The following is a 24,273-nucleotide window of genomic DNA, read 5'->3' as shown; positions in this document are numbered from 1 at the left end:
TCAAAAGGATGTTAATGCACTGTACAAGTAGGTTTTCACTCACCTACAAGAAATAGCAAAAGCTTTCTAGCAAATACCAGCTGACAAAGAGCCTTCTCTTCCAGCAACATTATTACAGGTATTGGGTTAAAATTGGGCTTTCAGTCCTGCAAATCTGGAATTGCCTCTTTCTTTTCCTCCTGCCCTTAAGAGTCCCATCACTTTAAGAACTCAACCAGCAGTTAATCAAAAATGGACCCAGCAGGAAAAGGTTCACTTCATCTCCTCTAATTAGAACTCTTCCTATTCTATTCCTGTCAACTGCATCTCTGATTACCACAAAGGAAGGCACAGACGGGCATGCAGTGACCACATGAGAGTCTGCTGTGGCTGCATGTGTTTGATTCCTAGCCTCAAAAATGTTAATTTTTCCCTTCCTCTGTGATAATTTTCATTCTTTCTTATTATTGGCCTATAAACAGATCACGTATTTGTTTCTCATTGATTCCATAGCTAGGTTAAGACTTTAAAAGATCTAGATCTAGATAAAAACTATAAAAACAGAGAAGAAACCATGGCAGCTATTCAGGCAATGTGCTGCAGGAATAGAAATGGCTGCAAGTTATAGTTAGCTCCTTTTAGGTCTTCTGGACTTAAACCAGTTGCACTAAAACTGTGCTTTTTTCATTGTTCTGCTCAGTTAGGATATAAAAATACAGTGGCCCTTTTTGATCAGTCCAAAGTTCTGTCTAGGTGAGCATCATGTTCTCAGCACCAATCAACCAGATTTTTCTAAATGTTTCATATAAGAAGGATATGATAGCCACAAACCTGTTCTCCACCAGTTATTATTTAGAGCTTGGCTACCTCTGAATTAAGAAGAATTCACTTATTTGGCAGATAACACTTCGATAAAGTTAATACATTCATGCCCATTATCACATCTTGCAGCAGAATTTCCATAAATTAATAGTGCATTACGTGAAGAAATTGAATCCAGGGTGCGGAAAGAAGATGAAACAGGGAGGCAACAAAACAAAAGCTGCATCACAAAAAACACAGCACACTTCTGTCCCAGAAGAAAACATTAGTAGACATTGTCCAAGGAAGCCAGATAATTCCATTATGTCTTATTTACAATATTATTGCATAATATTACTCCAAAACATCTAGAGCTCAAGACATACTCTGTCTCTTGATATGCATCTCTACAAGGTTATATTAATAAAACAGCAAAGTCTTCATGCTTGTTTATTTTAGGTTTACTGTCACTTACCAAGTCTCTTATATAGCCTGGCTGCAGAGGGCAAATGCGAAGAAAAGAAAAGGAAGCAGAGAAAAAAAAAAAAAAAAGCAATCAGAAATATGGCATTAAAGCAAAGGAAGGAAAATGTGCAAATCATCAACAATGATAGTTGAAACCAATTTTTAAAAAATCCCCAAATCTTTCATGGGGAGAAAAAGTAGCAAGAAATGAATATGAAAATGGAAAAACATGGGAGGGGGGAGCAAAAAGAAGCATAGCAAGATGCTAATTCCAGTTCAGCTTCCCTAACCCAGTTCTTCCAGACAATTTGGACTGCATTTCTCATAATTTCCAGCCAGCATTACTGTGATGGTTCTTGATGGTAAGAACTGCTGTCCAAAACATCTAGATGGCACCAAGTTGAGGGAAGCTGCTCTAGAATATGTGAAAGCAACTTGGGTCTCTCCCCATGAAAACGTCTTAGCTTTTCAAAGACAACCACTTAGTAGTGCTTATCCTGGTTAACTTTATTGTTCAAATGGAAATATAAAAATAAGATAGCATAAAAATACAAAGGACCACCCTCAAACTAGGAGAAAAGTAAATCAGTTTCAGTTGAATTATATTTCCTATAGCTTATTTCCTGATTAATATAACAAACATCCCTGGATGAACAAACATTCAGATTAAAAATATTGCAAAAGCAAAGTGCAACCACTAAGCATTTCCAGAGAGTAGCCATGGGAATCTGCTGCAGGAAAGACACTGAAAGTTTTGTGGCACAGGGGTACAGGAGCCTGACAACCGTTATATAAAGCATCAAGTACAATGATGACACTATACCCCAAAAAAGAGGGAGGCAGGAATAATAAAGTTATGGTGAGGGGGTTGCAGAGGAGGACAATACTTTATTATGGTCAGTAACCACAAAATGGATTGAAATGGGCAATCAGAAAGAAATTAAATGCACACAATTATGTTATAACTTATATTTATATAAAGAATTATTATATTTGTTATTTACAAAGTAATGGAAATACTAAAATATAATAAACAGTCTGTAAAGATAACTAGCTTAGAATAACACTTTTAATACATCTGACAGATTTAAAATGAATACAAGCATATGCCATAATGAAACATCTGGTAATTAAGGTTTCAAAAGTCTCTTATTAATTTTTACTATTAATTGTGGCTTTACATCCTACCAAGTTATGCGATCTATATGCAAAATCACATGGAAACTAATTTCACTCCCAACCATGTATTTGGTGTGATGCAAGTAACTTCTCCAATCAAAATCAAATGAAAATGGGGCCTCTGTTCCAGTTTTTCTCCTGATGCAAGTGACAGCTGAATTGGGTTTATCTTCAGCAGAAGACAAGTAATTGCAGAGAAAGGAGCATCAAATGCAATGCCACTCACCATATATGCTGATCAGCTGAATGTTTCAACTCTGCAGGAAAAATTGCATGTGTGGGAACTGAGCCACTAAGAAGAACTTTCATTTCCCCATGATAATTCTAAAATTAATTCTAAAATACAATGCCTTCTACAGGTAGTCCTTGTTAAGCAACTGCCTTGTTTAGTGACTGTTCACAGTTACAACAGTGATGAAAAAGTAATTTTTACAACCAATCCTCGCATTTATGACTGCAGGTCTGTAAAGCAAAGGAAAGCTGAAGTAAGATCATAAGCACAGTTGCAGTTTCACTTAGTGACCACTTCACTTAATGACCAAGTTGCCAGTCCCAACTGTGGTTGCTAAATAAGGACTACCTGTACTGGAATTGCTACATGTATTCTGCTATGCCTGGTCAGAGGTGGTGAATGTACACATTAGTCCATGCATAGAACTGACACATACAATTTTTAAACAGTTGCACCTCTCCATAATATAAAAGATCTGTTTCAATTTAGCACAAGAGAAGTTCTGCAACCTGTACATTTTTACACCAGAAGCTATATAGGAAGATTTCTGGTATCTCCCTTAAAAAGAGGAGGTCAGAGCCCACAGACAGATGCTTTCCCAGGTTCAGTGCTTGACAGCAACTCCAGCCAGAAGAAATAATATCAGGGTCTAAGCTCTTCTCAATTGGAAAGAAAACACTCAACTGGCCCAAATTGTACTCAAATTGTAGTAGAAACAATATAGAAGTTTCTTGGCTCAGAATAAGCCAGAGCACACAGAAAAGACGTATCTTTTATTGGTCTTTATGTTTTTAGTCTTTATTTTTATTTATTATATATTTTATTGTTTTTTTATTATTATATATGTATTTAGTTTTTATTTTAAAAATAAAAATAAATGAGAGCTATATAAAAAAGGCTGAGCACCGAAGAATTGATGCCTTTGAACTGTGGTGGTGGTGAAGACTCTAAGAGTCCCCTGGACTGCTAGGAGGTCAAACCAGTCAATCTTAAAGGAAATCAACCCTGACTGCTCAAGGATTGATAATGAAGCTCAAGCTCAGATACTCTGGTCACCTAATGTGAAGAGAGGACTCTTTGGAAAAGACCCTGATGCTGGGAAGGATTGAAGGCAAAAGGAGAAGGGGACGGCAGAGGATGAGATGGTTAGATAGCATCACTGAAGCAATGAGCATGAAACTGAGCAAACTCAGGGAGGCAGTGAAGGACAGGAAGGCAATATGGCTCATGGGGTCACGAAGAGTCGGACACGACTTAACAACCGTACAACAACAACAAAATGTTTTTAGTCAGCGAACAGCAACATCTTCTCTTGCTTCTGTATGTTCCCTACATTCTATAAATTCCACAAAGGCAGAATTTCCTTCATTCCATCACACTGCCCCCATGCCACATGAATGTGTGGGAATAATACTGCCTCACCACCACCTCCCAGATCTCTGCTATCAAGAAAAATGACAGGAACACATATCCACAAGGCTGCTGAAAAATCATGCCAGCTTTTAAAAAAAAACCCTGAAAGGACCTCTATCTCCTGTGAATCCTTCCTCAACCCTTTGGTTTGTTAGAACCACCCATGGATTTTTTCCCCCAGATATTGGTATCTGGTAGAGTGGTAGAGTTAGTTCTTAATGCACAACCTGTTCCATATAACTGAAGAGGTTTTTTAATTTTAATAGTCTGTGCCTTCTTATATGACCAATTCTGCTTGGCTTTGAGGATTATAATTTTGTTAAATGCATCCTCTCTCACATTGCAGAGGACACAATAGCTCTCTCAGAGAATAAATGAGAGCTACATAAAAAGAGATACTTTGTTGCCATGCTGTTGCTTTTCAGGATGGCGGCCCCAATGCTATCGTTCAGAGATCAAGTGGGCACTTACACTGCATTACAAGGATAAAAAGTAAATCCCCTTTGCAATTAACACTTGTTTCTATAGATCTCACTGAAACACATTCAGCTGCACTTCACAAATACTACACCCATCTTGTGTAATGTTTTTGGTAACTATATCCTACTCGGATCAAAGTATGAATTGCTTAAATTTCCAAAGATATTATATACTTCCTTAAAAAATAAATAAAATGCAACTATTCCTTCTGTAACAGGAATGTCAACATTTCAAAGTTAGAAAGAATAAATAGCATGGAGGAAAGGAAGATGAAGAATTGCATTCCGCCTAAAAAGTCTATAAGAAAATAAAAGGAAATTAAATAAAATAGATTTTCCTCTTGCACCATCCAAACATCTTTCTCTTAGTTGTTCCAGGTAAGTCAAAAGCAGTGAAACTGACTAGAAATCTTCAGCTAAGGATAACATTTATTTTAAAAGTCTATATAAATAACTTCATACATGCTAAGCAATCTCTTTTACGTGATGCTTTACTATGAAGTTGAGGACAAGAATAGGGAAAGGAACATTAAAATGTCATGAGCAACAATCACAGAATACCAAGAGGTTGCATCATAACCATATACATGTTGCATTAATTACTTTCAGGGTGAATTACCATAATGCTCTATCTGGATGGGGCTGCCTCTAAAGAGAGTTTGGGAACTTGAACAGATATACATACAAGGAGGATATCCAAGTATTGGGAGTTGAATAGTTAGATCATGCATGCAGTGCACCTATTTTGCACAGGCTGAGCGTGCAGTTAGAGAATTCAAAAGGAAATGCACTGGTCTTAACTGTTCATGCTTTAAACCATACTGGAAACAGCATCCACCAGATGAACTGGCAGAGAACTTTCCTGCTACGACGGATTATGGTGGGAGCGGGATTCTGAAAAGAGGCTAAGGCTTTACTGGGGGGAAGGGGACCTTGCCTGAGGTCCTGGGTTCCAGATGGGTCCAACCACGTTCATAAGCCGAAGAGGCCCCACCACTACCTTAAATAGTTGAGGACCAATGCATTTGAATGGCCACCTTCCCTGAAACCAGACTGCATACAGTCCAAAGGCAGCTGCTGAACTCCTGCTCACAAACCCACCAGTGACTAGTCAGGGAGGTCAGTTGAAAAGAGTGCACTTTTTTTTTTGGCTGCAGCTGCACAACTGAGGAACTCACTCCTAATAGGTGTGCATCAGGCTCACCATTATAAGTCTTCAGAAGAGATGCTGTCAAGATGTACTGTTTTCTGTATTTTTTGTTAAACTTAGATCCGCTTTGTTTTACTTGTAATTGTTTTGTATTTTACAGAATAGTATGCAGATGTTTACTAAAGTTTTGTTGTTATCAAGTCTTAAAACTTTCAGGATTTTTTCTTAAAGGAGGTAAAGAAACACTTCATATTAAATATGCACACACAGAGATACATACACGTATATAACTGTTGCAGTACTGAGCACATATCTTAGTGTGTGAATTTACTTATTTGTTCATTTGTTTATTTATTTATTTAGTGGACTTGTCCCTGCCCATCTCCCCACAATGGGGGACTCTGGCGGTTTATATCAAATTAAAATCATAAATACATAATTAAAAGTTATAAAAGAGAACCACACTTACAGAGATAGAAAAAAGATTAAAAGATCCAAGAGGCCAATAGAGGCCACACCAGGCCGCTAAGGGGCTAGCCAACCCCATTTCTGACATCCTCCCTCCCCGCCCCAGGCCAGATGGCAGAGCCAAGTCTTCAAATCTCTCTGAAAGGCCTGGAGTGAGGGGGCCTGTCTCACCTCCGGGGGCAAGATGTTCCAAAGGGCAGGAGCTACAGCAGAGAAGGCCCGCCCTCTGGACCCCACTAATTGGAGTTCTTTTACAGAGGGGGTCCGGAGCATGCCCTCTCTGTGAGATCGGGTGGGACGGGTTGAAATTGTGGGGGTGAGGCAGTCCCTCAGGTAGCCTGGGCCCATGCCATGTAGGGCTTTAAAGGTGATAACCAACACCTTGAATTGGACCCGGAAGCAAACCGGTACCCAGTGCAGCTCACGGAGCAAAGGTGTTATATGGGTCCTTCTTCAGGCCCCAAAAATTGCTTGTGCGGCTGCATTCTGGACGAGCTGAAGCTTCCAGATACTCTTCAGGGGTAGCCCCATGTAGAGCGCATTGCAGTAGTCTATCTGGGAGATAACAAGGGCATGAGTGACCGTTCGAAGGGCATCCTGATCCAGGAAAGGGCGTAACTGGTGTACAACCCGAAGCTGTGCAAAAGCCCTCCTGGCCACGGTTGCCACCTGCTCTTTGAGCAGGAGCAATGAGTCCAGGAGGACCCCCAGATTACGCACTGGGTCTGTCTGGGACAGTGCTACCCCATCCAGCACCAACGATGACAACGTCCCGGACACAGAGGAGCCATTAACCCACAGCCACTCCGTCTTGCCAGGGTTCAGCTGGAGCCTGTTGTTCCCCATCCAGACCCTCACAGCCTCCAGGCAAAGCGAGAGGGCGGTCACGGCACCACTTACCTCACCAGGGATGGAGATGTATAGTTGAGTATCATCAGCATATTGATGATACTTCATCCCATGATGACGGATGATCTCACCCAGCGGTTTCATGTAGATGTTGAAAAGGAGCGGAGAGAGAACCGAACCCTGCAGCACCCCACGAAGGAGGGGCCAAGGATGGGACCTCTCGCTCCCTATCACCACCGATTGAGATCGGCCCCAGAGAAAGGAGGTGAACCAGCACAAAACTGTGCCGCCCACCCCTATATCCCTGAGCCATCCCAATAGGATACCATGGTCGACAGTATTGAACGCCGCTGAGAGATCAAGGAGAGCAAGGATTGTCGCACTTCCACCATCCCGCTCCCACCAGAGATCATCCATAAGTGTGACCAATGCCGTTTCCGTTCCATAGCCGGGCCTGAAACCTGACTGATAAGGGTCCAGATAATCTATTTCCTCCAGGACCTTTTGGAGCTGTGAAGCCACCACTTTCTCAACTACCTTCCCCAAGAAGGGGAGGTGGGAGACTGGACGAAAATTGTCCAGTACGGTAGGATCCAAGGAGGGCTTTTTGAGGAGGGGGTGCACCAACGCCTCTTTAAAGGGTGCTGGAAACACTCCCTCCTGCAAGGATGTATTAACCATCGCCTGGATCCAACCACGTCACCTCCCAAGTTGCTTTCACCAGCCAGGAGGGGCATGGGTCCAGATGACAAGTGGTGGCCCTCACAGTCCGGAGGATCCTGTCCACTTCCTCAGGAACAACAGGATCGAACCGTTCCCAGATAACTAGGCAAGAGCAATCTCCTGGTATCTCCCCAGACCCTGCACCACGCTCGGAGTCCAACTTGGAATGAATCCGAGCGATTTTATCCTGCAGGTGCTCTGCAAATTCCTCCGTGCGGCCCTGCAAATGAACCCCCACATCCCCCTTACCGAGGAGGGACCTGGTGATCCCAAACAGGACCGCCAGGCGGCACTCTGCAGATGCAATAAGGGCGGAGAGGTATTGGCGCTTCGCCGCCCTTATTGCCACAATGTAGGCCTTAATGGCGGCTCTAACATGTGTTCGGTCAGATTCAGTCCGTGTCTTCTTCCAGCGGCGCTCTAGACGTCTCTTGACCCTCTTCAGCACCCTCAACTCCTCCGTAAACCACGGGGAGTGTCGGGGCCGATGTGGCAAGAGAGGCCGCATAGGCGCGATCCTGTCCAAGGCCCCGGCCGCTTCTCTATTCCAGGCAGCAGCCAGGGCCTCCACTGGACCGTGCAGCAGGTCCATGGGAATATCTCCCAGCTCCCTCTGAAACCCTGACGGGTCCATCAGGCACCGGGGGCGGACCAATCGCATGGGTCCTGCCTCCCTGCGGAGGGGGGTGGCATAGGAGAAACTCAGGGTCACCAGGACTTGATCTGACCATGACAGCAGGGAAAGCTGTACATCTCCCCTCAGATCACTTTGCCATTGCTCAGACAAGAAAATTAAATCCGGCATGTGGCCACTATCTCGGGTTGGGTCCCGCACAATTTGAGACAGGCCCATGGCTGCCATGGTAGCCATGAACTCCCGAGCTGCCTCCGAGGACCGTCCCAGGGATGGCAGGTTGAAGTCTCCCAGAACCATAAGCCTGGGGAACTCCACCGACAGCCCCGAAATGGCCTCCAGCAGCTCAGGCAGGGAGGCTGCCACGCAGCAGGGAGGCTGGTACAGTAGCAGCACTCCCAACTGTTCGCGGGCACCCAACCTAAGAAACAGTGTCTCACAGCCAGAAACTTGTGGAGCAATGCCCCTGAAGGCCACTAGAGACTCTCGGATGACAACAGCCACCCCTCCTCCCCTGCCCTGGTATCTTGGCTGGTGCCACACTGTAAACCCACCTGGGCACATTTCCGAGAGGGGCACCCCCCCCTCGGGCCCCAGCCAGGTCTCAGTGATACATGCCAGGTCTGCCCCCTCCTCAGTGATCAAGTCACCTATGATGGGGGCCTTGTTTTTAACTGACCTGGCATTAACCAGCAGCAGCCAGAGGCCAGGGCCCCTATGAACCTGCTGGTCAGGACCTGAGAGTGAGCAAGGAGGGCCAGAACATGCCACCGGTAGCACACATCGGGGGTGTCTTCCCCAAAGATGGCCCACCCCCCTGCTCCCGCCATATTGTCCCCTACCCATCACCACCTGGATAATGCAGCCCCCCCATCATCCCTGGGGGTGCCAGGCCCAAGTGCCTCCAATCCCAGGCCCTCCTTTATCAAATGTATGCGGCTGCTCATCTCACAGGAAGTGACTCTGTGTGGCGTACAACAATGAATTGGATTGGTTCTTGCAGGGAACACACTACAAAAATAAGTAAAACCATTTTGACCACAGACTTTGGAAGAAATGGAATGCTTACTAAAAAAAACAAAAGTTTACAATATTGTATCTAAGACAACAACATGGTAATTTCAGGAGATTATTATGAATTGAGCTGAATTAAACCCAGCCCACTCATTCCAACTAGTTGTTTTAAATTCTGAACCTACTGGTGTAACAAACATTAGCAAATAAATATTAATCACATTTTTATTTTTAGCCAGATGGTTGCATTTCTTTTTTAAAATGCAGGTACTGTACACTGACATGAGAATTTCATGCCATAAATAAAACATGTAACTGTTCTTAAAATAACCTCATTCAGCAAGTCAGTGAATTAGGTCATAAAGAAGTCTGAGGGGAAAAAACCCAAGGAGAACTATTTTCTTTATGCTTCAAATAACTGATCCAAGATCAAAGTCCACATTTGATACAAACTTTTCATGCCTTAGAAGCTCCTGCCCCAGCTTCAAATCTCTTACAAGATTGCCACATCTAATGGGTGATTACTTGTGTAATCTCAGGGTGAGAGTGTGGAACCTCACAAGATTTTGGCATTTAATGGTATTTAATGTAATAGAGGGCACTGGCATTCTGGACACTCTACTACTGAGCCATGATACAAGCAAAGCTGCTCACAATGAGTTATTCTACCAGTAGGAAAGATGCTGGGGAAAAAAGATGCCTTAAGACTTCATCTTAAAATCTGTATTTGGAAGAAGAGACAAAATGAAAAAACAAAACAAAACATAGTCTAGTATATTGCCTCCTTTCATTGTTTTTTCATTGAGTAGTGTATCAACTATTTTTCATTGATTTTTCCTCCCCAAAATTGTTTGGTCTTTACCAATTGTTTATAATTCTCACCACCTGGAACAGATACAGGTAGTCTTCGACTTATGACCATTCATTTAACAACTGTTCAAAGTTACAACGGCACTGAAAAAGTGACTTGTGATCAGTCCTCACACTTACAACCATTGCAGCATCCTCACAGTCACATGATCAAAATTCAGGTGCTTGGCAACTGGCATGTATTTATGATGGTTGCAGCATCCCGGGGTCACATGATTACCATTTGCAACCTTCCTAGCTGGATTCTGACAAGCAAAGTCAATGGGGGAAGCTGAATTCACTTAACAACCATGTGATTCGCTTAACAACCACAGTGATTTGCTTAATGACCATGGCAAAAAAGGTTGTAAAATTGGGTGTGACTCACTTAACAACCTCATTGCTTAGCAATGAAAGTTCTGGTCCCAATTGTGGTCATAAGTCGAGGACTACCTGCATGGCTATTTCAAACAGAGCAGAAAAGTCACTTAACAAAGGACAACTTTGTACTTCATGTTAAAGACCTTGGAAGGACTGTCTTGTATGCAGAACTGTTACGTGAATCAGCTTGTACAAAAAAAGAAGAGCTGTCATGTAGAACAGGGCAGAATTGTTCAGAATTGTTCCAGAAGAACAAATGAAAAATAATGGGTTTAAATTACAAGGAAGTAGATTTTGGTTGAACATCAGAAACTATTTCCTAACAGTTAGAGCTGTTCAACAATGGACAGACTACGTAAGGAGTTGGTGGGCTCTCCTTTGCTGGGGGTCTTTAAACAGAGGCTGGATGTCTGTCTGTCAGGGAAGCTGTAATAGTGGATTCCTGTGCTGGGAAGGGGTTGAAACAGATTATCTCCAAGATATATCTTTTAACCCATTCTATGACTCTGTAAGATTGGAAATTCAGCCAATGTATGGCTAGGAGTTACTAGGATACGTACTAAGCAGTTAAGCAATATTTTTATATATGGAGTATAAGTAAAACTCTCCAGGCCTCCAGGCAAACCTCCAAGGTGAGCCTGCCCATCCCAACATTACTCATTAGTTAAAGAGCTAGTGGCTGTATTCAAGGGAGCAGACCTACTCTGGTTCCTATGGCATGCACATACAGGCCATTCTCTGGGAAAAATGGAAGCAGTGGCACCTTGGGGCACTCTTTTAGTGGTATAGCAGTACCAGCAAGAGTTAGAATTGCTTGCATCTTCTTGCTACCATCTACCACCAATGATCACCCTAGTCACCATGGCTGGCCGCTGTGCTCCCTGAGGCCCACTTTCACCTGTTCTCCATCCCACTTCCTCATGCCAACCTAGGCAAATGTTTAAATTGCTCTATGGGTATATGCCAGCCCTGCATCAGACCATGACCAGAAGGTGGTTTAAAAAAAACAGACTGAAGGTGCAACCAAGGTCCCAAGGTGGGATTCCATTTACACCACAGTAGGGTAAACAGTAAACAATGGTGCTTGGATTCACAGTAACCCCAAAAGGATTCCTAACAGTATTATAATCTTAATTCTAAAACAACTAGGAAATAATCAAAGGTGACCATTGTATAATCATTGTAATAGGAATTCACAGCTGAAATCTCTGAAGACAAGAAAGATATAATTTTGAAAGCATTTATTTCATTCTTTTAATATACTTACTGGCCATTTATAAAGGTTATGCTCTTTTCAAAGGATTTACCATATGAAAACAATACAAAACAGAAATTAAAATGCATCTTTATTTTTTTAAAGCCAATTGCAATTAAATAAAGTTTCAAGTATACAAAAGCAATGGCTAGAATGGTTTCTATCAAAAGGAAGAGATAACAAATTTGTTTTTAAAGTCCTCTTAGAAATGTCCTGAGATGGCAAAATCCCATTGGATATGGTTCAGTTCTGGAATACTCAACAATTAGACAATAAGCATGACTTCAGATGGTGATCTTAAAGCACTAATGGGTTCATAGATCCTTAAAATAATTTGTGCCAAAATGTAAGGACCAAAACCAACACTTGCAACTGGGCCACGAAATGCACCAATAGCCAGTGTAGCTAGTACAAATTAATATGATTATGTTCCAGCAAAAATGTAAGTGCCCACATTCTATAGCAAATGAAGAGTTCAAGTCATGTCCAAAGGTAACCCAACCAGATCACATTATAATAGTCAGAAGGTAACTTAACGTGTGCATAACTTTAGGCTGGGGCAACAGTCCCTAGCTGGAATACAAACCAAACCTGGCAAAAGGCACCCTTGGCTACTACTGCCACTTTGCACTTCCACAGTCAAAAGTGAGTCCAGAAAGACTCACAGGTGAAGGACCTGGACCTTCAAGGCCAGTGCAAATTCTTTTCAGTAACAGCTGGATCCCATACCCAGTCCTTGCTTTATCTGCATTACACTTCCACTTGTTCTCCCCCATTCATACCCAAAACCTCGGTACACCTGCATATTCATTTTTTGAATAAAGGGTTCAGTAAAATATAACTCCAAGTAAGTACCTGCTTGTTCTTATACTTCTTCAGGTATCTTGGGGAAACCAAGCATTCAGGATTAATGTCTGTTGTGATCTGCTCAGTAATTATCTGTGGATCTGGGTTCAGATGCTGCATTTTCAGAAAAGACAAGATATTCTGGACTTCTAAATTGTATGAACTGTCTGCCATGGTTTTACCCTTGGAAGCTAACCGACAAGCTGCCATCCAGTGTGCATACTGTTTTTCCTGCAATTTAAGAAAAAGAATCACTTGTTAGTATGGACTATTTGGCATATTTTATTGTGTTTCCAAGGATACTGGAAAACTCCAATCCCAAACATGTTAGAAGATACATAGCCCAACATTTGATGCAAAATACATGTGTTGTGCAAGTGACTATAAGGCAGAGCATTCACTTGTTTATGTAGGTATTTTCAGTTATTGTGTTTCAAAATGTTGGACTTAAATGCTGATCCTAGTTAATGTGAACAAACATCAAATTTATCCATCTTTACAACCTTATAATTTTGATTAGTACCACAGATTCAGTGTGTATGTGTGTTTCAGATCACATGATAACGTTCATGGTTCATAGCCATCCTTACATGAACACAAATTACAGTTCAATATGAATATTTTGTATTTTTGCACAATATTCTTTCAAAAAGTGAAAACTGCTAGAAAGCTACAAAACCAAAACTAGATGTCATACTACATGATCATAAAAACACTCAACCTGCAACAGTCCTTTCGCTCTGTAATCCCAGTCCTGTATTTTCAGAACTGCTTTCCATCATGGACTTTTGTTGGAGACATGGGGACACATGGAGTGTTACATCACAGGGTCTTTCATGACAGGCATACAGCACTGGTTGTCACCTTTCAATTCTATATGCTTTGAGTCCAGGATATGTATTCTCTAGTGTGACCTTCTGGAGGAGGCTGCTGTAAATTCTGCCCTAGTCTCACCTTCAGTGGGTGTGTATGTGCAACAGGGCCATTGGGGCCAAAGAATGACATGCAAATATCCATTAAATAAATGAGGTCTTAACTGCCTTTCTGAATGATAGCAGATAGGGGGCATCCTTTCTTTTGGAAGCAAGCTGCTCTTAAGCAGATGACCATGACCATAAAGATCACACACCTCCTTTCTTCCTGGGGGATCAGGACCTGTCTCAGCCGGCATGTATTAGGCAGATGATTCTACCTGAAATGGATGGTTTTGAAGGTAACAAGGGCCTGAGCCATAAAGGACTTTGTAGGTGATAATCAACACCTTGAATTTTGTTAGGAAGTAAAGTGGCAATCCGTGCAGCCTCCTACAATACAGATGTCACTCTGCTGTACCAGTTAGTCCTGGTAAGCAGGTAGGAAGCCACATTCTGTGCCAGCTGTAGTTTCTGAGTTTTCCTCAAGGGTAGCCCTTTGTAGAGCCACCTGCAGTAGTCTAAAAAGGAAACAGTATGTTCATGAGTCACTATAGTCAGTGCCTTCTAAATCAGGAAAGGTCATAACTGGCAGATCAGACAAAGCTGGCCAGAGCCTTCACCTGCTGATAAAACAAAAGCTGTGAATCCAGAAGGACACCCAGACTGCACATCTGCTTCTTCAGTGAAGGGCCACCCCATCTCAAGCTGAAGTTTGAATTGCCTGGAACAGACAGCTTCTGTACAAACAGTAGCTTCATCTAGCTGGGGTTCTATTGGAGCCTGTTCCATCCAGTCCCTCATAGCCTCCAGGCACTAGGTCAAGACTTCCACTGCATCTTCTTCTAAGCCCAAGGCTGAGATACACAATTGGATATCATCAGCCTACTGATAATACTTCACCCCAAATGGCTTCATGTCAAGGTTAAAAAGAATTAAGCTGAGTTTGGTGTTAAGAAAAGCAACCTATTTTAATACTGGCCTCTTTATCTATCATGCTATGTGCAGGGCTAGTTTCAGATTTCTCTGGATCTCAGGAAAGACTTGGTGCACACTCCAATTCCTGCTATAAAATCAGCTACATCCAACTGACTTGTGTTGGCATTTCATATAAACTTACATTATCACAACGGAGCCAAATTTCATTCATGCCTTCAGCAACAGGAATCAAAAGCTTTATGTTAAATTTCTGGCCAGATATGTTGACATCAGGAGTTACCTCACACCCTATAGAAAAGAAGATGTTATATATTACATAAAAATTTAGCTGTTGACACAATATCTTTCTGCACAGTGCCTGGAGAAATTTTCCTTTGTTTATGAGAGACATGGGGATGGGACAAAAGCACACGTGGGTTGATTTGAGGCTACTTCTCTCTTTTCAGACTTGAATACCGGACAACCATTTCATCTTAAACAAGAAAAAAATACACCTATTAGCCTAGTGCTATTTGTTTTGATAAAAAGAGGGCTATTTGAACTCTACTGACCGAATATAGGATTTTGTGTTTAGTGAATGAATTGCTCCAAGTTGATTATTTGAAAACTTTTCTTATAATCCAAATCTGTATTTACCCATCATAGTATCAAAAATCTTCCTTGATCAGCACTGACATCCACCAAAATCTAAAAACCCAGAAATTTGTAAGATATTCGTTCTCTTCACCTCTGAAGCAACATAGTATGGAAGATTTTTTATAATCTCATCATAACAAGGGAATTGCATAAAAACCTCTCCTTGATTGGAAACATTAACTTACTAAAAGATTGAAGAGCCCTGATACCAAATATACTATTGGGTTGTGTATGTATTGATCAGATCTGTATCCATTGAATGCTGTCTTAAATGTTATAGGAGCACTTCACTGATCATGAATTCTTTATATACATGAATGTGTTCCACTGAAATCAAAAATGCTTGCAGAGGGAATTTGCATACACAGGTCCTATTGAATTAAATAGGATTTTAGACTCTTTGAGGAGCAGTTTCATCTAAGCAGTTCCTGAATAGGGGTATTATCTAACTGATTTAATCCAGTTCACAAGAACCAGTATTTAAATTGTCACATTCATTACCACTAAGCCAGAAACTCATATTTTTCCTGCTCAGGAGAACCTGGCTTATCTGGACAGAGGGGTCTGACAGGGTTTGGACTTGGCATGCAGGACTGTGCTCTGCATTTTCCAAGCAGCCAGCTTGTTTAGGCAGAGTAGGGAAAAATGTGAATTTTTATCTTAGCTCTAATGGTATTGAAAATACTGAGATTTAAGTGCAGGAATTTAAGTTAACTTCTGTTGATTCCTTGTGACAAAAAAAATAGTAGTAAAATTATGGATGAAAATTTCTCCCAACGTTTTTATGAGCACAGATGCCTATTTAACTCAGTAGGACTCAGGACACAAATCAATCCAGCACGAAGCAGAAATGCGGCCAATGACTTTAGGGATATAGCTGATGCCTCAGCTGGTCAAGCTTTTAAAGCTGTTTTAATTATCTTGTGCAATACCTCAATATTAAGGGGGAGGTTAAATAAGGACAACAGTTCTCTTTCAGCACTCATACTTTCACCATCCATATTCAAGAGGGACATCAAGCTATTTCTCTTTATGTATTCAGTTCTCTGAGTAAAGCAACCGGGACCACATTTAATAGTTTGTTATTATCAAGAAACACCATCCAGCTCAGAGACAGTTCTTTATATGGAAGATTTCTTTCTGTTAGTCTTCCATTCCAAAATCAATACATTTCTCGAAGGTTTCAATTTAACTTTAGTAAATTGAAGTCATTTAGAGCAGATTCCTGAATTTGACATATTAAAGTGATAAGAAAAGTCAACCATCTTTGAAATTTTAATGGATCAATAAATTTTTAGCATGGTTGTGATTCACTGTGTCTTTTACCTTTCTTGAAATAATACAGCTCTTTAAAAGATGCATTGTTATGCTCTGATTATTAATAATATCATTTTAACTTGACAAATTATTGTCAGAACCAGGTGCTACCAAATTTAGATAATAACCCTGTCCCTGATAACTACAAATGGGAGGATAAAAACTGTTTTATTGCTCTTTCATTTGAGGTATTTGTGGACTAAATTTGGGAGATTAAACAAAACTTAAGCCAGTACTTTTGAGGGCTACCCGATGGCCAAAATTCAAAAGATATTGATGGATATTGGAAAATGGAGATACAATCCTCAGGACTGTAATATAAGATTTTTTTTTAATGCAACCTTTTATAAAGGACAGTGATATTTTTAAAATAACTCATTTTCTTGGAAACAATTTCAGCCTTACTTCAGCTCTCCCAGCAGGATTCTTTTAAAATTCCGTCATCAATAGTTTTGTTAAAAAGCTCCGAAAAAGGTATTCCATGCTTCTTTTCTCCAGCTCATAGTTATAGTCTGAAGTCATCTGGCAGTCTCTCTGTTTCTGCCTTGAAGGCTTTAAAAATGAATGTCAGTAGTGCCTATTGCACAATCCATGAAACTGGAATAGCTTATTGCAGAATACAAACAGAGCTGGTAGCCAGAGGAATGTCCTATGCAGCATAAATTCCTTGTCCCCATCTGAATAAAGCTGTGTGGGCACATGTGTATGTGCTCAGCACACTAATGCAGAGGGAGGAAAATATATTTTAAAAAGGTTGTTCTATTGGGTAATAAAACATTATTTGTAATTTTTGAGCTAATGTCCTTTTTTTGGTTCTTTTTATTTGTACTTTTACAGTATATTGCATTGAACAAAGACAGCTATTATGCAATTAGGCAACTTTTTGTTGAATCAAAGAATTCTGCATCTAGTTTTGCCACTAGACCCTCAGCAGACCACTTTGGGGTGGTTATCCTTGTGGAAGGAACATGCAGCTCCACAGAATATTTCAATCCCCTCCTCCCCCCAAACCCTAGTTGTGCCACAAAAAGCAAACTGACTCTCTACTGATTCTGATGGCCCACAGATTTTGGTGTGAAAGAAGTCCTGCCTCTCTCTCGTCCTACAGTGAGGGAGAAGACGGAGAAGGGAATGGTGGATGCAGAGTCATCCTGGAGTAATGCTGCATAAGAAAATATTTGTATCTTATCCCAGGGTCAGCGAAATAAGCAAATTTAAAATGTAGCTCAATAATGGAGAGATGAGAAGAAGATCACCAAAGCTGCATTTGTTCCCTTACCTCTCAAATTCATCTGATGAGCTGGAGTCCCATTAGATTCTTCTTTACTTTTAAAACAGGAGATAGATGTGTCTTTGAAGGTACACCAGTACTGCTTATAACCCTTCAGTGTTAGCTTCTTTGGCCTGTAAAGTAGTAGACTATTACTACCACTGACAACCTGATTGAATGAAATGGGGACACACTTGCACCAGCCTCTCATCTCCTGCCTTCACATATCCATGTGGTCCTCTGGATGCTGCTGAATCACAATTCTTAGTTTCCCAGCTAATATGGCCAAAGATGGGGGATGATGCTGGGAACTAGACTTTACCAAAATCAGAAGGGTCACAGATTCTCTACTCAGCTCAAAGTGGTTTATACAAGCTGGTTCCTTCAGCCCCATGTAGAGAAATTTGCAGCAGTCCAGCTTCAAGAAGAAAAGTGCATGAATGAGTATTGTTAGTGTATCTAATTACAGGAATTGGCCACAACTGGTGCACCAGCCAAAAGTGGCAAAGGTTCCCAGGGCCATTGCTTCCACCCCATTTACAAGATTTCACTCAATCAGAAATGTGATTATGTTAAAATAGCTGATCAGAATAGGAAGCTGTCTATATAGAGAAGGAGAAGATATTCTTCATGGGAATATTAGTAATGTTATGCAAGACTCTGCAAAGGTGCAGCTTGCTTACAATTACTGATTCTCTATGCAACATACAGCTGCAGCAAAATTGACTTGCATACTATAGGCTGACTCTTTTTTCAGCTCGTATGAGTTGATAATACCTGAGCTGAACCATGAGCAGCATTTTCGCAAAATAATAGTGTCCCCTACAATGCATTTCAGAATGCTATTACAGATGTGCAGGAAATCCTTGACAGATAAAGCAGTATGAAAATATTTTCTGAAGGACAGGAAGTTTGCAAAATGCTATTGTTTATAAGAGAAATACACTTAGATTTGTGGTTCAATCTGTGATTTATGTAGGGATTTTCCTCTGAATCAGAATTTTAGACTGCTTTCTGTTTCACAACTAACATAAGCCCTTCAGTGCAGAGGATGTAGCCTACTTCATCTCTGCAAAAGTCCACTGAGGTAACTAAAGCACAGAGAGAACAACTTGCCACAACTTGTGGACATTTCACTAAGCAATTGGAAATCAAATCATTACCCAAGCCCAACATTCTAACTGCCTTAAAATAGGATCTATCTTAAAACTGCAGCTTTAAGAAGTAGTAGATTATGTAATGGAGTTATCAAAAAGAAATGCCTAGTAACAAATGGAAAACCAGCTCTATCTTCCCCACTTGATTAAAGAAAATGGAAGGGAGAAACAATTGCCTATACAGTAATATATACCAACACTGGCAGAGCTATTTTGGAGTCCTTCTCAGAAACGCTTATAACCCAGTCTATGTTTCTATGCTACTTCCCTACAACTGTTCTTTGCTTCCTCTATTCTACAAAATTCAACACATGCCTTTGTACCAGTTCCAAAATTCATCTCATATCCTTAGTGTGGTAGGGTATTCATTTGTAACAGACAGCTAAGCCTGCCAAAACATTAGCCAAAATCCAGATGCAACTGTTTCCAGTTTTCACATGTCCTGAATCAAGATAATACTCTTCCTCTTTTTTTTTTCCTCATAAAAAGTCTTATTTAACAGTAAAAACAAACTTGACTAAAGAGCGGCATAGTTAGTCTAAAGCTTGCCTTTTCTGGCAGTGTAAATAGAACAGATTAACTGGAATCCCATTTATTATCTATCTGTATGCTCATGAAAATCCAAGAAAGATGCTTGAGTAATACTTCAAACTATGCAACACAATTGCTACTTCCAGGGAAACTGGAGAAAATGCCAGCTCCAACTACTGACTTCAGGAATGGAAAAGGACATTCACTCCTTACTGACCAAAGCATCATGTGATGACATTCAGGAATCAAGTAAGTCACAAATGATTGCACTTTTATATTTTCCAATTACTTGATTACCCAAAGTAAAATTCCTGAGAATGTAAATTAAATCAATACGCAAAGATCGATAATTGACTTTGGTCATTACTGCAAGCAAGATACTTTCTGCACCATAGATGCTCTTCAGGCTTCATGTATTTGAAGGTTAAACCCTGCGATTTAAGGAAAATTGTAGAAAGGAGTGGTAAGGTTTTAGCGCATCTAACAAAAATGCTACTTCCTAAGAAAACATGCTCCAAGTTCCAAAGCAAAAGCGATGAAGTATCTAGACCAGAGTTTCTCAACTTTGACAATTGTAAGATGTGTGGACTTCAACTCCCAGAACTCTGGGAACTGAAGTCCACACATCTTACAGTTGCCATGGTTGAGAAACCTTGCTCTAGACACTAAGAGAGACGCATTTATTGTACACCTATTTATTAATTATAAAGCTCATTGATCTGTGCTGTTTCTTCCAGACTTCCAGACAGTACTTACTTGAACACTTTAATGTAGTCTGCTAGCTCCGGGATTGAAGTGATGTCACCCTGTAAACAAGACAGCTGCCGTTATATTTTATCTGCCAGGATCTGAAATTGGTTCTTGAAAGGGAATGTTGGGGCAGCAAACAATTTTGGAAGCATCAATTTAGCTGATTAAGTGGATGTACAGTTTTTGGACAAAAAGACAATGTTCTTGGTTGTGGAGGAAGAAGAGACTTGATTAAAAATAATTATAGGAATAAAGCTAGATTTCTAGAAAAATCATGTGTCTCTAGAAAAAATAAATCATCTATTTTTCTAGACTAGTTCAAAAAAGGAAGACAGATTCCTCAACTTTCTTGTTCAGCTGACATTCATTTTTACTACCTAGGACCCAGTTATTACTTCTGCACAGAAAATCTGTGTGCAAGATTCTGAGGCATATTTTAAGACATGTGCTCACTTCAAAGATATTGGATCAAGAATCTCAGTCATCACCATTACTTCAAAAGGTAAAACATCCAACATTATCATGCAGTTGTGAACTGCATAAGATTGTTTATAATACAGAGTCAGTCATAAAAGGAATCTGGTCCATCATTCACAATCCCACTGAAAAATAAATCACATTTTTCTGATGAAACTCCTAGCTAATTATATATGACTTTGAAACTAATTCCTAATGTAACTAATGTAATGGGGTGTCCAGGGAGGGATAGCATCTCTGGTGGAGGGGCCTGCTGGGCCCCTTCTAGGGCTGCTCGTTCACCTTTAGTCCCCATCTGTTGCTCAGCTCTCACCTGTGGCTCCAAGTAGTTGTAACATGTACAGCAGCCACACCCCAGTTAACCATCTCAGCAGACGAGCCAAGCCAGGTGAGGGTTGCTGATAGGTCTTTGACTCTTGGTGAGATAGGGGATTTGCTTATCCCAGCGTGTGAAGTCTGGCCCTGGCAGACTGAGCAGAGGAGACTGATCAGAGGTCCAATAGTCAAGGGCCAAGAGGCATTGTGGAACACTAAAAGCACAAGACACTTAGATGTCCTGGTCATTCACTGCAGCAGGAGAGGTCTCCAGCTGTAATGGTTCTCCATGCTACTGGATTAAGGTCTCTCATGCCAAGAGAGTGGGACTGCCCCTGTGCAATGGCTGTTCCACTTAAAACTCCATCACACATAGGTTTCTGTTGTGTAATTTATCTTCATCTACAATTCATTTGCAAATCATCTCAGTCCAAACCTAATTTGTTGAGTCCCGCTATGATGGGGGAGCGGTGAAGCTACAGGTGGAGATGACCACTGGCAGTTGTACTCATAAACCTGCATGTGGGTGGCTCTTGGACCAGTGGTCATTCATCCCAGTATCTGGGGCAGCAGAGATATCTGGCAGCATCCAGGGTGACTGGGCAACCTTTCTAGGATAGCACTGCCCACCCTCACATGAGGGAGGGGGTTAGAAAAGGTGCCCCACAACATCTGGTTAGCTAACTGTGGCTGGCAGATCATCTCCTTAGTGGTCGAGCATCAAGAAAAATGAATCAGACTCATTTTTGGAGCCTGGAATGTCCGCACCTAGCTGGATAGAGACAATGTGTCAAGGCCTGAAAGATTAATAGCATTCATAGCAGCCAAACTTTGCTGTTATAGCATTAACATTGCTGCACTCAGTGAGACCTGACTGGCAGGAGAGGGTTCATTACAGGAAGCAGTGAGTGGATATACATTCTTTTGGAAAGGGAAACCACAGACTGGCAATAGGATTCATGGAATGGGTTTTGCAATCAAAACTGCTCTGCTGAAGAACATCTTTACTCTACCCACTGGAATAAATGAACTCATTATGAAGTTGTGCTTTCCTCTCAGCAAGTCCCGGTATATCACCGTTGCAAAGCCTATGCACCAACTCTCATGAGTCCAGACGAAGACAAAAAACGTTTCTACAAGGACCTGGACCAGATTATTTGAACAATCCCTGCCAGCGACAAACTCATCATCCTGGATGACTTCAATGCTAGGGTGGCGACAGACAGCAACAGCTGGGACGGAGTCCTCAGGAGACATGGGGTGGGAAAACTAAATAGCAATGGCCTGCAAATGTGCTGAGTACAATCAGTTTATTGTCTTTCTAAATCAGGATGCTACCCCCTGCTGTCATCTGATGGGTCAAGCCTGATCAAAGATCAGGAAGGACTGAAAAAACGCTGGGCTGAATACTTTTCCAACCTACTCAATAGGCTGTCCACAGTTGATCATGATGTCTTACAGCAGATTTCTCAGCTGCCAGTCTTGAATGCCCTAGACCTGCCTCCCTTTACTGATGAAATCAAGAAAGCGATCTTGCAGATGAACTCAAATAAAGCAACAGGACAGGGTGGCATTCCTGCTGAGATCTACAAAGCACTAGACTTAAACGCCTTACAGGCATTCCAAGACATCTTGGAAGACATTTGGTCCACAGAGTAGATGCCGGATGACTTCTGCAATGCCCTCATTGTGGCTCTCTACAAAAATAAGGGAAGCAAATCAGACTATGGAAACTATAGGGGTATCTCACTGCTATCCATTGTAGGCAAGATCAATTCTCCTGGACAGACTTGTCACTGTCTCAGAAAGGAACCTCCCAGAGGCGCAGTGTGGCTTTCGGCCAGAACAGAGTATAGCAGACATGATATTTGCCATGAGGCAAGTCCAGGAGAAGTGCATCGAGCAGAACAAGCCTCTTTACTCTGTCTTCATTGACCTGACAAAGGCATTTGACACTGTAAACAGGGAGGCGCTCTGAATCATCCTGAGACATTATGGAGGCCTGAGGAAATTTATAAAGTTGATTCAGCTACTTCATGATGGAAAGACAGGACGGGTTCTTCATAACAGTGATACACCAGCTGCATTTGCTATTTCCAATGGGGTAAAACAGGGTTGTGTGGTAGCCCCAGTCCTGTTCAGTCTGTTCTTTGCTTGCATGTTGTCATGTGCTGTCCAGGGTCTGAATGAGGGAGCGTACATCAGGTACTGATTGAATGGCTCTCTTTGACCCTCACTGCTTGAATGCATGGACGAAGTGCCTCCTTATAGTCATCCAAGAAACCCTCTTTGCTGATGACTGCGTGCTCCTGGTGCACAAAGACAGTGATCTATGGTTGATGCTGAACAAATTCTCAGATGCTGCTATGTTCTTTGGCTTGACTATCAGCCTGAATAAGACTGAAATACTTTACCAGCCTGTGCCAAATACCAACCCCTAGAACCAAAAATCACTGTTGACGACATCCAGCTGACAAATGTAAACAGCTTCAAATATTTGGGATGCATGATCTCGAGCGATGGGTCTTTGGACAAAGAAATTGACTCAGCAAGGCCAGCCAGGCACTGGGGTGGCTGCGTACTAGAGTGCTCAATCAACACAACATCTTCACAAAGCTGAAAGTCTACAGAGCTGTGGTTATCCCTTCTCTCCTATATGGATATGAGTCCTGGACTCTATACTGAAGGCACATCAAACAACTGGAGAAATTTCACATGCATGCTCTCTGCTCCATCCTCAGCATTTTTGGCAAGACTGTGTCTCCAACCTGGAGGTCTTGGATCACGCAGAGTCCACCAGCATTGAGTCCCTGATTATCAGAGCCCAGATGTGGTGGGTGGGACATATAATTATAATGGATGACCACCGTATGCCTCACCAGCTGCACTATAGTGTACTGGAGTCTGGGAAGAAACCTTGAAGTCGACCACACAAGCGCTACAAAAATGCTATGAAAGAAACCCTATGCTACTGTGACATCCAGCCAAGAGAACTAGAAGCTGTAGCTGCTGACAGAACCCACTGCCAAACCCTGTGCTATGAAGACAGGCACTGCCAAAAACTGATAGAAAACCGTGAACGATGTCATAGAATAACACCCACAGTTACCTCAACAATGGACTTCCAGTGCCTCCACTGTGTTAGACTCTGCGCTTCCAGACTGGGACTGCAGAGCCACCTCCATGTCCACAGATGAACTGCACAACAGCGTGTCTTTTTCAAACCCGAAGGACTACCATATACTAATGTAAC

The 24,273-nt window shown here is 41.6% G+C and overlaps 2 protein-coding genes across 8 annotated transcripts in view; both read right to left on the bottom strand.

Moving 5' to 3' along the window:
- The window catches only part of FERMT2 (FERM domain containing kindlin 2), a 93,199-nt gene that overhangs the window by 4,954 nt on the left and 63,972 nt on the right, over nucleotides 1–24,273 (bottom strand). For 5 of the 7 annotated variants that reach the window (XM_025164030.2, XM_007424098.3, XM_007424096.3 and 2 more), the window contains 5 exons: nucleotides 20,235–20,284; nucleotides 17,800–17,924; nucleotides 14,749–14,855; nucleotides 12,727–12,948; nucleotides 1,256–1,276 (listed from right to left, as the gene is read on the bottom strand). In XM_025164030.2, coding sequence (XP_025019798.1) covers nucleotides 1,256–1,276; nucleotides 12,727–12,948; nucleotides 14,749–14,855; nucleotides 17,800–17,924; nucleotides 20,235–20,284 — 525 coding nt within the window. The remainder of the gene's footprint in view (nucleotides 1–1,255; nucleotides 1,277–12,726; nucleotides 12,949–14,748; nucleotides 14,856–17,799; nucleotides 17,925–20,234; nucleotides 20,285–24,273) is intronic. The other 2 variants (XM_007424099.3, XM_007424097.3) reach the window with 1 other exon arrangement.
- LOC148214677 (uncharacterized) lies at nucleotides 1,283–12,717 on the bottom strand. The gene has a single exon (XM_088149661.1). The coding sequence runs from the start codon at nucleotides 9,216–9,218 to the stop codon at nucleotides 7,689–7,691; it is 1,530 nt and encodes a 509-aa protein (XP_088005787.1). The 5' UTR covers nucleotides 9,219–12,717; the 3' UTR covers nucleotides 1,283–7,688.

Source organism: Python bivittatus, unplaced genomic scaffold, assembly GCF_059951505.1.
Source record: "Python bivittatus isolate LINGU-HERP-01145 unplaced genomic scaffold, Pbiv_v1 ctg000580_np1212, whole genome shotgun sequence".
NCBI lineage: Eukaryota > Metazoa > Chordata > Lepidosauria > Squamata > Pythonidae > Python > Python bivittatus.
The sequence above is the reverse complement of the archived record's forward strand: the minus strand, read 5'-3'. Positions and strand labels throughout refer to the sequence as shown.

Excerpts from the sequence above, each read along its gene's own strand:
- LOC148214677 (XM_088149661.1), bottom strand. The coding sequence starts at position 9,218 with ATGGGTAGGGGACAATATGGCGGGAGCAGGGGGGTGGGCCATCTTTGG.